This window comes from Colletes gigas, unplaced genomic scaffold, assembly GCF_013123115.1.
Source record: "Colletes gigas isolate AHSC1104 unplaced genomic scaffold, ASM1312311v1 Colletes_gigas_Sc00002, whole genome shotgun sequence".
Classification (NCBI taxonomy): Eukaryota; Metazoa; Arthropoda; class Insecta; order Hymenoptera; family Colletidae; genus Colletes; species Colletes gigas.
In genome coordinates, this window is record NW_025106631.1 from 5305639 (window position 1) to 5321143 (window position 15505).

General features: G+C 36.8%; 1 protein-coding gene across 1 annotated transcript in view; it reads left to right on the top strand.

Annotated features, from left to right (window-relative positions):
• Positions 1–15505, top strand: part of LOC122401943 (endoplasmic reticulum membrane sensor NFE2L1) — a 119034-nt gene that overhangs the window by 38944 nt on the left and 64585 nt on the right. The window contains exon 3 of the mRNA XM_043404413.1: positions 4033–4108. Coding sequence (XP_043260348.1) covers positions 4033–4108 — 76 coding nt within the window. The remainder of the gene's footprint in view (positions 1–4032; positions 4109–15505) is intronic.

Genomic DNA, 15505 nt, shown 5'->3' on the forward strand with positions numbered 1-15505 from the left:
GCAACCCTAACCTAACCCAGACCTATAAATTATTTCATTAGGAAAGAATAATTTTTAGTAACGTCTAACAGAATATTAACAATTATGTTCCAAGAAATGTATATTATTATTTCCTCGATGAACTAAAATGAAACGACCGATTTCGTTCACTTTCTATTCGTCGATGAACCCTTTTTAACGTAACCCTAACCTAACCCAGACCTATAAATTATTTAATTAGGAAGGAATAATTTTTAGTAACGTCTAACAGAATATCGACAATTATATTCCAAGAAATGTATATTATTATTTCCTCGAGGAATTAAAATGGCATCCGTGCTCGAAACGACCGATTTCGTTCACTTTCTATTCGACGATGAAGCTTTTTTAACGTAACCCTAACTTAACCCAGATCTCCAAATTATTTAATTAGGAAGGAATAATTTTTAGTAACGTCTAACAGAATATCGACAATTATATTCCAAGAAATGTATATTATTATTTCCTCGATGAACTAAAATGAAACGACCGATTTCGTTCACTTTCTATTCGTCGATGAAGCTTTTTTTAACGTCGATTTCCTTCGCGTTTCGGTCGACAGGCACGAAAAGCATAAAGTAACCGGGAGATCCGAGCCTACGAGAGTTCATCCGTGCTATGGTCACCGACAATGACGTTGCATCGACGTTCTGGGCGGGTAGCCCATCAGACTTCTTGACGTTCTTTCTCTTCTTTTCTCTCCCGACCTCCCTTTCCACGTTTCTCTCTTCTTCTCACGGCCTTCGGTAGTCAGCGTTCCCTCTTCCTTTTCCTGCATCACTATTTGCTTGCTCCGTCTTCTCGAGTTCTGCCTCTTCGAGGATCGCATTGTTCCAGCGGGTTCCACCTTTGTGAGGGCACATCGCCGCCTTCGAAGGTTCAATAATACAGGGAAGATCCTCGATCCCGATCGAATGCGGGGAGATCGATCCACAGTATGGCTCGCGAACAGACGAGAACAAAGGGAAGTCCAGTCACCTGTCCTGTCGTTCTTCAACTTCTTCCTCCGCGTATCGACGACCATTGTCTCGGTGCGCGATCTTGAAATTGTTTCACTCGGGAGCCGTTCGTCGTACCAGAATACGGTTACATCATCCCATAATTTCACTATTTCTAAAAGTAGCCTTTCACGAAACAGTAAAAAAGATTCACCAAATTTCCTTCTAGCTGGAAAGTTTCAAAATTCAAATATTTTACATTCGCCCGTAAATTGACTTCAACGAAACGCGAGCCAAAATTTACCCAACTCTGATTATCAACCCTGTAGACTGTGGGAATGTTGTAACTGGAATATCAAGTATGTTGCAAGTGTATTCGAGCCTCCGCGAGATACAATAGCAAACAAAAGTTCAAGACTATCTTTCTGATACGTAATCGCGCAATATTATACGTACACACACTCGTAAGTACTCCGTTTATGGTCGACTTCAGAACTTTCGAAACATAAACAGTACTTGAGATTATTACGAAACTTTTGATAATCTCTCTGTTGCGTGTATTGGTTTAAGAACGTTTAAACATAGAGGTGCTTCAAACAAACGGTGATAAGTAGATTGCGGATCTCTATTGCAAGTTCATGTTTTTATTAATAGAATTAGTGAAATGGGAGCTTTGCAGGGGGTTGTATCAACCCCTAGATATAATAATTAGTATCTTGTTTTGAGTGCATTCTGAAAATTGAGTAACAACACACAAATTTAAATATCTTAAGTAAAGCTAGCAATCTGCATCCAGAATATAGATTGTTATGTCACTATAATAGAAAGCAGATAAATTTTTTCTAAACGTGATAGTAATCTTATTGTTAATATCGTAGAGAATATTCGTTGCAATAAATTATACTGAAATCATTTACTTTTAAGCAAAGAACTCATAGTAGCGTTGACCTCTTCAACTATACTAATGCAAGAGTGCACGTTTAGTTTTTAAATTATCTCACACATTGCATCAAGTTGTAAATAATTCGTATTTTTCAATGACGTAATGCGACAAACCTCGTTAAAATAATTTTGTCAGTCTTAATTGTCCTACGATTTTTTGGTGGAAATGAAATTTTTGTTTAAAAAATGGCCGGAATAAAAGTGTTCGCGAAACCGTCGAAACGGGGGTAGCGTTCGTTCGCTCCGCGAGATGCAATCGCGAGGAATTGGTGAAATGATAGATGTATAGCAATCTCTCTGCACGAGGGGCGCCATTGATGGACCAAGTTCGATGGAAGAGGTTTAGGGTGAGGGAGAAGAAAGCCGGTTGGCCGGCGCAATGCGGAGCGAGCGGAGCGAGAGAGGGACAAAAAGAGAGAAAGAGAGAGACGAAACTGAATAAAAAGGGAGGGGGGGGGGTGAGGCTAGAGCCAGAGAGATTGGAGCAGCATGGCAGAGTGATTTCGAGGGACGTATTGATGGTCCTGAAAATTGAAAACGCGCCCAGCAAACCAAAGTAGGTTTGGCCTCCGTCTCTCCTCTCTGATTATTTCTCTTGGATGAAATTTCGGGGACAAAATGGCGGCCCGACACGTCACACCGTGTCTCGAAATTGCCTCGATCGTTCGATTTCCGGGTCTCGGTTCTGGTATCCCTCGAGAGATTATTCTACTGTAAACAATTCTGCTTGTTTCAAATTTTTCTGAACAATTAAAAAAAAAAAGATGGAATAGTAAATGTGTTGTTACGAAAGTGAGGTCAGGAATTCAAAAATATTGAGATTTTCATTCGGTATTATCGATAAATCATTTTCATTATTATCTATAGCATCTTTATGTTTACTTTGATACAGTATCAGTACTTTTAAAGATACTTCAGTATTTTATACTTGCTGCCTCTACTACTCAAAAATAAAAAGGTGCCAAATAAATTACAAAATGTAACAGAACTAATTGCATCGTTGCAAATAGATTTACCGTCTGAAAAAAGGGTGGATGTTATTTGTGTAAGAAAACACAAAATTCTAAGCAATTTTACCGCCAAGTATATTATTATTTTGTAATTAAACGATATCGAATTCTATGTTTCCTTTTACAATTCTCTGATACTTTAATAATTTTTTAAAGACCGTGAGCCTGTAGTTAAAACGAAGAACGCACGAGGGGTCAATTGGGAAACAGAGGCGCGTGAAATACGCGTGAATTGTTAGCGGCGCAGAACCGCGGTACACTTAATTCCATTTCGTAGAATTTGTTCGATCGAGGCGCGGAGAGGATTGATCGAACTTTGTATTCGTAACCCCATGTCTTCGGATAACGTACCACTCAACGACGATACATCACGCAGAATGAAAAAGAGACTGAAGCAACGGGTAGAGGGGGATGAAAAGCAGTAGGTGGAACGGGGGGAAGAGAGAGAAAGACGCTACTGGCTGGATAGCCGCTATCAGAGAGTCGCTATGATTAATGATCGACTACAATGCTGTTTTCATTAAACTCATTTCACTGCAGCTCGTATATAACACCGACATGGCCGACCTATGGCCCCGGGCACATGAGCGCCCTTTAGTCCTTTTTCACGTTGCTGTTAGGACCGTTTGATTATGACGTTTCTATGATCGTCGACCTTGACGGTCCTGAATGCCGTCCAATTGAATTCGATCATTGTTGCAACCGTCGTTCTCGATTCTTTGATTATCCATGAGAAGGCGTCTTGATTCGGATCACGATATCCGAATTCGAAAATGGCTTCATTTGAGGCCAAATATTCACCTTCACGCGGAACTAGTCGCTTCTTTCCACAGCTAATTACAGATACGTACGACACAGTAGTTAGGTAAAATTAACAAAAGTATACTATTTTTTGTATAATTAAAAGTAACGTGTTTAGTAAAACAATTAATAGTATATTGCACGTTGATATTACAGAGTATTTTCTTTTTCGTTACTGAACACTTTTTGGGAAAATATCATTTCCTGAGGTTTCTTTTTGATCTCGTCTGGATGTATTAACAACATCTTTTTCTTTACGTTTTTCTACAAGACTCCTATAAATTTCATTTGTGGAGCTTCTATTCACAAATTTTCGTTTGCAGAAGGATGCAAAAGAGTTCGAAGCGCAAGAAGATGACCCTTGGGCAGGCCTTCCATACACCGTGGATCTCGAAACTGGTAAGTGTAGATCATTTTTCTCAATCTTATAACAAATTTCAGACGGATTATTTAAAGTCTGGCAAAACCACGTGTACTATTTGTACCATCTAAACGCGATAGAATTTATGGACAGATCCGCGATTTTACAATCTCCATACAAAATTTAACCCCTTGTTGTACAATGACGAATTTGACTCGTCATTAAGTCTTATATATTAAGATAATTAAGGTATTCGTAAAACAAATCTATTCTTTTCGTGGTCATTCCTTTTACGAACAAATTTAAACAAAATTAAATAGTATGCGTTTGAAAAATCAAGGGATTAAATACCTACTTGTGCTATACGTATCAAGATATCCAACGAATTAAAGCGTAAACAAGAGAGATAGTCCCTATAGTTCCCAAATTTAATAGAAACTTATACGCGACAAATTACGTCCAAACCATTCAGTGGTAATGTAAATTCCTCGAAAAAGAAATGGAAAAGTCCTTTATCGTTTCGCGATCGGAGGCTTTGGTTTCGAGATACGAGCAGCCAAAGTTCTACCGCGCGATTCGTGGCGCGCGCCATTTGTATCCCCAGTCAGCTGATCGCGCGCCTGCGCGGACGTGTTTCCGCGCGAAAACTTCGACCGTTCGTATCTCGACAACGAAGCCTCGGATCGCAAAACGGTAAAGGACTTTTCGACTTGTTTTTGCGCGTTTTAGTTCGTTTCGTTGAAAGTAGAGCCCGAGACCGAGTGAAACGGAGCGAAAGCAGCGTGTTTCGTTGCCGGGCGACGAAAAATTGTGAAAAATCGTATGGAACGAGGCGGATAAAATGAAGGGCGATCCCTGGTGGTAAAAGTATTGCGTTTACCTAGTCACCAAGGTGCAGTTTATTCGAGTAGATATGTAGTTACGCGGGCACGCATTTTCAGAACCAGATTCCAGTTCCATAATGACTCGGAAAGAAGTCGGGGAGTGGCTTGAGAAACGCCCTCGCTACCTTCTTCCCTCCCTTACCATCCGCGCCCGCCGCCGCGCCGACCCGTCCCGTCCTGCCAGCCCTTCACGTTTGGTTCCCCCTCCTCTCTGCATTTAATTACTTTGCGTCGGTCGCGTCGCGCCGGATCGAGAGTGCGCCTAACCCTCCGCCGTGATCCACTCTACGTCGGCTTTCGTATCGACGCTTGACGAAGGTTCGTTCGGTAAAACCTTTTTAAAATGTCGGCATATCCGCGAACCTCTCGTTTCCCCCCTCTCCTACCCCTCTCTCTCTCTTTTTTTTTATTGCTTAGACGAAGCGGAAGAATCTGTCCTCGCCTTGTCTCTCGAACAAGAACGACAAAGCGACGCTCCACGATCGATTTCACGAATCCTGGCGGGCAGAACTGTAAAAATGTATACTCGCGGGCCCGTAAACATTATTTACCAACAATTTACGTTGATCTGTTATACTCCCTTCGATTGTTTCGTGAACTAATTTTGTCTCTCTGATTCTCGAGTCGAAGTTGATAATGTTTTTATTCGCATCAGATTATACTCAAAAAATGGAACAAATAGGAAAAGGTAAGTCCTCGATTTCTGCGTAATATTTTTTACAACCAAAGAAAAATTATTGCTAGTTAATAAAAAGTAAAATTGTGAAACTTGTCTGACCGGATGTGGAGGGGACTTTTTTTCCGATAATTTGAAAGTACATTTATTTGACAAGACCGGTGCTAAATAATATGTCTTGACCATTTTTGCTCAGTCATTTATGCCATTTTTAGTGAAAACGTGGACTATGTCGCGGAGATTGATATACAAATCTTGGCGTTCAACGAGTGCAAACCCTACATTCAAAGTAGAGAAACAAACTCAATTTTATTATTATTTAATATTGATATTTGTAAAGAGTTCTTGCAAAAGGATGTAAGAAAAGTTGCAGAGACGAAATACTTGCTTAAAGAATAAAATCATAAAGGTGATTTAAACCTAGAATAATTCAATACGTGCTTCATTTTAAAGTTTATAACAATTCTTTTTAACGTGTTTTTAACGTTGCTTAGATCTGCTGTCAGTGTATGAAAGTTTTCAAAAAACGTCAGCTCTCTCGCGTTCAGTGTTTCCAGTTTGAAATTTGAGAAACGAAACAACTCTGTTTCCGCTCGATTCTTGAAATCACAAACCACGTCGGTTCAAAAATAACCAGCAAAAATATCGCAGACTCATTATTTCGGTTTAGCGTTCCCGTCGAAATAGATTATTTTGCTGTTTGTATGCCAACGAAACGTTGGCTGGCAATTACTGGGATTTGCCATAATTTACAGTTTGCTAATCCGTTCCGCTGCATCGAGTAGCTAGGCGTAGTAAATTAATTTGATTCTGCAATAATAAGTCCGTTTTATAAAGTACCGACCAGCTAACAAGAGCACCGGGGAGCTCATTACGTTCCTATCTCGTCGATCGATCGAGTCTACTCGACGTACGCCATTGTGTGATTAATGAATCGCTCGACAAAAGAAAGCACAATTTCCTTGAACATTGCAATTTTTTAAGATTTACCAGGAAAACATGGCGAATAACATCGAACAAACTCTCGAGAATTTCAGAGTTGGAAATATGTCGTTGCCCTTTGAAGTTTTGTACAAACTTATCTCAGCTCGAAGATCTCAAACACGTATTATTTCGTACTGAACAATTGGTAAAAACTGATTCTGGAGAAAATGATCAGAATTACGACCACGAAAATATGGTAAATATGATGCATATTATATGCTTGTAGTGTACGGTATAATTGAAGACCCCATTAAACATTTTAATCGAATGAAATTCAATTTTCTATCAAGTCGAGGTCCAATGACAAAGAAAGAAAATATAAAAAGGTTTTTAGAACCATTAACTGTGTTTTTTTTTAGAATTATTACTATTGTTACTTCTATCCATCTTCCAAGTTGCTATGTTAATCACAAATAATCGTTTTTCCAAATCAGTAAACCAGAATTATTGTTTCAAAGGAGTAACTCTAACAATCTTTCAGAACGATGTATTTTCAATTTACAATCGGAGTTTCTGAGAAACGTCTAAAATCAGTATTTTCACGGCTTGTAAAGACGAGTAATTATCGATGGTACTTTTCACTGGGATTAAAATTGAATTCTAAAAATAAATATCCGCGTCAAATATGAAACTTTCGCCTCGTGTTTCGCAGATTCCGTTCGACAGTGAATGCTTTAAAGAAGTTTCGAGAAAAGGTGTTGTCGTAGTTCTGAGGAAATTTCATTCGAAAGGGCGAACTTACGATTACATGTAAATTTATTCGCAACACGTGATCCTAATACTATTACAAATCGTTTCCTGCGGTTACATGGACGTGGCTGGAAGTGAATCGCGATCTTCACGCACGGGACTTGTGCTTTCATGAAAAGGAACGAGGAGAAAAGGAGAGTAAAAAGATACCGTATGTTACAGTCGACGTACAAGGCGCTTGTACCAATTTGACGAAGCATGATGGATTACATGGTGGATCTTATAAAAAGTTGCATCCATGGAATAAATTATCATAGCATTGTTTCGCCGCGAATACTTTGGCCGCGCCTATTCGACGCGCGCTTTCTTCACGGTATACGTATAAGACGGGTTCAGAGGTCGATATTAATATCGAGACGAATGAAATTATTCTAAATTGATCTCAGGAAAATGACACTCTCAACAGAAGCACACGATACAATCTGTATTATTATATAACATACAAATGGACTTAATTGGTACTGGAAATAAAAGAAACAAATGTGATTTATGCGAAATTTTCACTGGAAATGTTCGAGTAAACTAATTTTTATATTAGTCAAAACTATCGATCCCTCCATCATTATCATATCCTGCATCGAGGTTCATTATTTCATTTTTTTATTTGTAAAGACGAATTTAAGGTAATAGTTCAAAATTGAAACGAATGAAATTATTCTGAATTGATCTCAGAGAAATAACACTGCTGATAAAAATCCAGGATTCAATTTTTATTATAGATAACATACAAATGGACTAAATTGGTACTGGAAATGAAAGAAACGTATCGTTGTCTTTTTGAAGGAAGCAAATTGAAAATTGTAATTCTCAAGTTAAAATGTTAAAGAAAATAAATTTGAACAAGGTTCGTGAATGTTATAAATATTAAGATAAGTTTTAAGTTATGTTTCGAATTGTCTGAAATGAAACTTTTGGTCTCGTAAATAATTTCATACGCAAAACTGAAATTTATGAAGAAGAACAAATGAGGAGAAGATACAAAGAAAAACAAAGTAAGAAAATATTTAGTATTAAATAAAAAATACAAAATATTTAGTATTAAATAAAGCTTAAACATGTAATTGCAATGGTCTGTATTGATTAGATTTCATTGATATCCTCTTTCATCATCTGTCCACTTACTTTTGTCCCAGACTGTGTAATATTTTGGTTTTAGTTTTACTGCTGATGCGTGTACGGGAAAATGCGGGACACCCTGTATGCACGCGATAGAAGGTAAAAAGGTTCGGGTTTGTCTATTGGGAATAAATGAAGGGAATGCGAGTCCCTCGATTGGTGGACCTATGGGAAGATCGAATCGGATGGGGGATAGCGGATTCGATAATGGCGGGGAGCCAAGATACGAAACGCATGCGTGAGTGTATAAAATGGAACATCTGCCACGTGGACGGGCGGTACATAGTGCGCAAGTACCCGATGCGTGGACGACAGAAATCGTAAAGGGGAAGATCATGAAAGTATGGCCGCATCCGCCATACGTGCGCATAGATACTTAGCCACGCACGCGTACTTTCCACACAGTTTTCACCCTACTTTCCTATCAAACTATACGATCGCATACTTATTCGACGATGGTTAAAAAACTAGGTCACTCTTCCATAGCATCCAACGAATTTATGAAAATTAATATTCATCAGATTAAATAGAAAACTCGAGCTAATGTTGAATTCGAAGATCGTGAGAAAAGGTTCCTCGATATGGACAAGTTATCATTTTTTGATAAATGTTTCTACCTTGGATGAAGGTCCTAAAGAATTAACATGAAATAGGTTAGTTTACGAATTTATGAAAATTAATATTTATCAGATTAAATAGAAAACTCGAGCTAATGTTGAATTCGAAGATCGTAAGAAAAGGTTCCTCTATATAGACACGTTATCATTTTTTTATAAATGTTTCTACCTTGGATGTGTAGGTCCTGAAGAATTAACATGAAATAGATTAGTTTACGAATTTATGAAAATTAATATTTGTCAGATTAAATAGAAAACTCGAGCTAATGTTGAATTCGAAGATCGTAAGAAAAGAAAGATCCTCGATATAGACACGTTATCATTTTTTGATAAATATTTCTACCTTGGATGAAGGTCCTGAAGTCGGTTCACGAATTTATGAAAATTGATATTTATCAGATTAAATAGAAAACTCGAACTAACGTTGAATTTAAAGATCGTAAGAGAAGGTTCCTCGATATAGACACGTTATCATTTTTTGATAAATGTTTCTACCTTGGATGTGTAGGTCCTGAAGAATTAACATGGTCATAACAATAGGTCAGTTTACGATAATACGTTGAGATAAAAAAGTAAAAGAAATTTTAATTATAAGAACGTACAAGCATCATGGGTTAAGTGTTCCAAGATTGGATACTCTGTGTTTGTTTTTCTTGTGTAACTTTCTTAATTTTAACGTTGAAATTAATTTTTCAATGATAGACGATTCTTGAATCTGTTATCTGAACACCGGTTGATAAAATTCGTGTAAAAAATGACAGAGTGAAGCATTTTGAAATTTACGTGGAAAACATGGTCAGAAAAGCTTTATTTATGGAGAAAATTAAAATGGACTTCATGATCCATTTTATTATAAATTTCAAAACCTTTTTTCTTTACCAAATTCAAGAGTTCTTCCTTTTTTTAATGTGTTCAAATTTTCCCATCGTTTACTATTGTTTATAACCTACTCGAGTACGATCGAATCTTTTATGAGTACTTTGGCTACTTGCACGAGATCCCATTTTTCCAAACAGGTTCGAAACCAGCTTCTACAATCAATATTTAAGCATTTTACAAGTATTAAATCAAGCATCATCTTTCACGAGCAATAATAATCGAATCCTACGAAGTGAGTCTTACATATCGGATTTAATATTAATTTCATGAACTTGACTCCGCCATTAATTGTACCTAAACATAACCGGTGACACACAGTCCTCTCTGCAATGTATTTTTGACTTTTCCCATTGCTCGCAGAGAGACATCAAAAGCATCCCGATGCAATTTATTTCCAGTCTCGTATTAATTTCCGTTTCGATTCGTCACGTTCGGAAAGAGGGAGGAAAATAATATCCAACTGACTCGGGGCGTAGCAAATTCTGCTCGAGTAGGTAGAGAATTGGGAACAAATGTTTCGAGAGTTTTCCATTCCGTAAAAAGCGGCTGCATCTCACGGTGGAGGCAAACGGAGAATTTCTACTTGTTAAAGTAATAGTCAAGCCTAAGTGCAAGACGAACTGTTGATAGTCCGAGTGTTTCAGATTTAAATGGCCAGACTCGAGGCACGAATGTTAGACCACGAAACAAATAAACCTTTCCTCTGGAAGTATGCTTGTAAATGCATTGTTTTCTAAAGTTAGAGTTAAAGTTAAAGTTTTCGTGATCGATCGTTACCGATATGTTTATCAATTCGTACTCTAAACAAAGCTTAGATTGCTCCTGGACAAATATAATAATAATATGTAATGAGATTCTTCTTTGGCAATAAATTGAATGTAAGTAGGGACAAAACAGGTTAATGAATGCTATTGTAGATTCTGTTATTTTATTTTTGCCAGTGTAAACGTTTTCGTGTAAACAGTAAACTTGTACGACAGACTCGTAGTAAAAAGTTGGGACATAAAAGAGTTTTGCAAGTGTTTGGTAAACAATATACGAAATATAAGTGTAGTATGTTTAAATCAATTTTTATGTGACTTTTTAAATCGTTACAATTTACCCAGTTGAACAACTTGCGAACTACTTTGGATTAAAAGAAAACTAAAAAGTTTTGGTTAAGCTCTGTTGGTTAAAACTTTTCTGTGTGGCTGTTTTCTATGGAGGATGCTGGTCGACAAAATGGTCGCGGAATGGGTTCGTGAAACGCCGAGGAATCTTTTGTGCGTTGGAATTCTGTAGAAACGGAGCAATTTTTTCGAGCCCGCTGGCAAGTCCCGAGGGAGAATCAATATTTGGAATCGTACATGTTCCGCCATGTTAGTCTGGCTGTTTCAGTCAGAAATCCCCATGGGAGACGCGGTTGGGGGCAGCTGCCCAGTCAGACGTGTACGGGGTTACAGGGATACTCGGAGCCATGACTTGCCATAACCGCCCCTGTAATACGAGCATGCATCATTACTCATATCGTGGCTCGTTGCACGCCACGGATTCCGGTCGAATTCAGGAGGGTACTTCCAGGAAGCTTAGGGATGAAAATATACAACAACAATAGATACGAAATTACGTATAACTACAGGGTTTTCCAATAAGAGCGATAGAACTTCTAGCTGTCCTGGCCGCCATATTTGTTACACGAGTTACGTGATACTCGAAGACTTCAGGGGGGAAAAATATGATAAATCGCATATTCCTAACTTTACACGAGACATTCGAAATCAATCTCATGGTTAGAAAAGTGTTTTAATATTCGATTTTTGATTCCTACACTTTTTCTTCATTATATTGACGATTGACTAACTTAATGCATTAGGTACTGTAATAATCATTTATTTAAACTACTTGTAAAGGAAAATGAAGTTACTAATTAAAGTAAAACACCTTTCCTTGAAAATATAAAATAAAAACAGGAAAAATCAAGTAACTAAAGTTGGTAAAAGATGAAACAGTAATATTAATAATGCGAAAATAATGGTAATAAATTTTAGTATTATTGGCATTAGCTTAGATAATTAGATTCTTCTGGTACCGAAGGTTTTTTAAAAATGTAAAAAAAATGTTTATTTTCGAATTAGTTTCAAAATGGAACAAATTCTAGTTCTTCTCTCCAATTTAAAAAAATCTTTTTAAACATCTGATCGAGAATTCATTTAGAAAATGGCTTTCAACTTCTCGTCCTCAATTTAACTCATAAATCCATCAAATAACGAGTAAATTTGTACGGAATAATTCGTAACGTTGAACTTCAGTAGATAATTTTTTCAAATCAATAGATATTTATGCAATAGATGTGTCTGTTCTTTAAATTTGGTCGTTTCCTGGGTTTCTAGTACTAATGGGCCAAAATACAAATTAGGAGACGCGCGGGAATGCAAAAAGAATCGGCGAGGAAACAAGAATCTGCAGAGCCTCTGCACTACCGTACTTTCTGACCGAGAACTTTGTTGATTTAGGATAGATATGTATCGAACCGTGTTGAATGAGACCGACCTGTCGCTTGAAGTACCATCAGCCCTTTCTGGATACTCTCTTCAGTCGACCTCTGATCTGTCATTATGGTATTAAATCATCTTTTTTTCTTTAGAAATTCTTTCCACGAAGAGCCTGGATTTACGAAATTATTATTCCACCCTCTGGATACAATAACGGATTATTTGGAAGTTGAAAGAAAATATAAATTTCTCAAAAAGTTCGGAAAACCGAGTCAACTTCGAGTCAACATCGTCGAATGGGATTTTGTTTGAAAAAAAGTGGAACGCTTGCCGTGTTTTACACTTTGACAAATAGGTAAACGTGGCATGTGCTGTTAACGAGAGAAATTCCGCGTCTAATATTTTCTCATGAGAGTTCAATTTCTCGCGTTAAAAGAATCTAGCAAAACGATTGTGCCATCAAGGAAAGAAAAGCTTTCTGATCTACATAGAAGGCAATTCCGTGGCGCTACCGATCGACCAATTTGAAATTTGTCTCGTCATGGAATATGGTCGTCGTGCCATTATGATCTTCCAGCGAATTCGTCCATCATGACAACTTGCAACACGTAGTGTTAAATTCACTCTTGAGGCTCTAGTAAGATTCTGTTTACACGAAGAAACAGAAATTCCAAGGCGTTCTTTTAAAAAGAAATCAAAATTAATGACCTTTTCTTGTAACATTCCAAATGCAACATTTTTTATTTCCGTATAAATTTCTGTGATTAAAATCTTTCGACTTGACATATAATTTACATTTGTTGCAAATTGTTTTGAATAACTTCTATTTTTATATACTAGTAATAGTTGATTTCCCTTATCGTATCATTTTTCTTCAATTTTTAATACCTGTTAGTATTCCTATTTTTCGAAAAGCTGTCTTAACGCATTACCAACCAAAACACTATGTTTATACTAACTATAGCCACCTAAAATTGAAGATGCCTAACGTGAAGAAAATTTAGTTAAAAATTCATTTTCGAAGGATAATCTGCTAATAGTGAAACTTCGATCGAATATATTTCGTAATAATTGCAAACTAACTTTGATTAACATTGATGAAATTGCACACAAAATAGTCTCCTTTAACAATTATATATAATTCTTAACACAAATAAACTATATTTAAACAAGAACTCTAGAGTTCCAACTAGAGAAGATCAATTTTCTTGCTTCAGCAATTATAACGAAATATTAGTGATTATTTTCACAACCACCAGAAGTTAAATTACATACAACGTAATATTTCACACAAGTCCATAATTAACTTTCCAGAAACAAGATGAGTACTGTTTAAACAATTTCACGTTGTTAATTCTTATATTCTAGGAATTATAGACACCATGTTTCTGCAATTGATGCAAATTTCCATCGAAAATTTTACAGTTGTTTACGAATTCTCCTAATGTTTATTTTCATTCGATGGATATCTGTCTTGCTAAGATCTGCTCTGACAACTGACGTCTTACGATCCGAACAAACAGGATTTTGTTTATCTACGGTTGCGTTGTACAAAAAGTTCAAACGATCAAACGGATGTGGAAAAAGTATCCACGCAACGAACTGACTGTAAAATGTCATAATTTAATGGATATTGTGCAGGAAGACAGTGGTTCTTAACTTGTGGCACTCGATTCTTGATCGAATTTCTCTAAAAATACTTGCATAATATAATGTTGAATGTTCATACATTTTTCTAATAAAATTGATAGAGAAATGGTTAAAAAAGAAATTTAAAAAACTACTTCATCTTCTTTTAAAAACTATTTTTATAAGAAACTAGTGAATATATAATAAATAGTGTGGTTGTATTTGTATATGCTTAATAAAGAAACGCAACAAATAAAAATAATTTATAACTATAGGTATATAATTTAATATAAAGACAGAAATTATGTTCATAAATTTGTCTAATAAAATTGATAAAGAATTTTGAATCGAACTACAAACAGAAATTAAAAAACTACTTCATCTTCTTTTAAAAACTAATTTTATAAGAAACCAAGTAGTGTAAATCTATAATAAATAGAGTGGTTGTATTTGTATGCGTTTAATAAAGAAATGCAACAATTTCGTGGATAAATCGTAAACTATAATTTATAACTATAGGTATATAATTTAATAGAAAGACAGAAATCTGCTAAAGTTCAATTTTTGGTGCTTAACAAGTCTGTTGTAAACAGAGTTAGGCTCTCGTTTACGAATAACTAATTAACCCTTTCCTTTTTACTCGTAAATTCATTAGAAAATTAGAATGCATCGTCAGATTCTTTAAATTACAAATAAAATTCGCCCAATTTTCTAAATGTGGGTAAAAAATGACCCGGTTTTTAATCACGAGAAATCAAGTTACAAAAGCGGGAAATTTGAATCGTTAAAAGTGGTAGCCTAGTTCCCAACGAGATTAGACGTTTAATAATCGTCTGCACGTAGTCCAGATCAAGAACCACTGTCGATAGATATTAGTATCGCATCGTTGGAAGGTCAGTAAATGTTTTTCCGTGCAAAAAGGAAAGATTCGAGTGCCGTACGGAATCCTGAGAAAATAGATCCGTATCGTACTCCGACGGTCGCTGGATCTCCCAGTCGCCGTTCGTAGAATAAAAGTCGCGTAATTCCTTTCACAAGGAAGGAAGAAAAAGTCAAAAGAGCACGATCGTATCTATCGTTCGGTATCGCTGTACGAAGCCGCGGTGTTGAAAAAGCACAAGTTCATCCAGCCACTATTATTTATCGCAAACAGAGGGTGTCCTAGGCTACGCGCGTCCGCGAAAGTTCCAGTAGATCGAGTACGCATTGTTACGTTATATACTTTTGCCGGCTATCGGATTTCGTTTATGCATAGTGGATACTAGCGGGATCCGGTGATTTGCACTTACCGATTAATAAATCAATGGTCCCGCGGAACTTGCTATTCAGAGACTCCATCGACTTCTCCGGAGTGAATTCGCGATAAGATGGCCGACACGATCTCCGATTTTCATCGCTGCATCGGGTTATCTGTAAATTGACCAGTGAA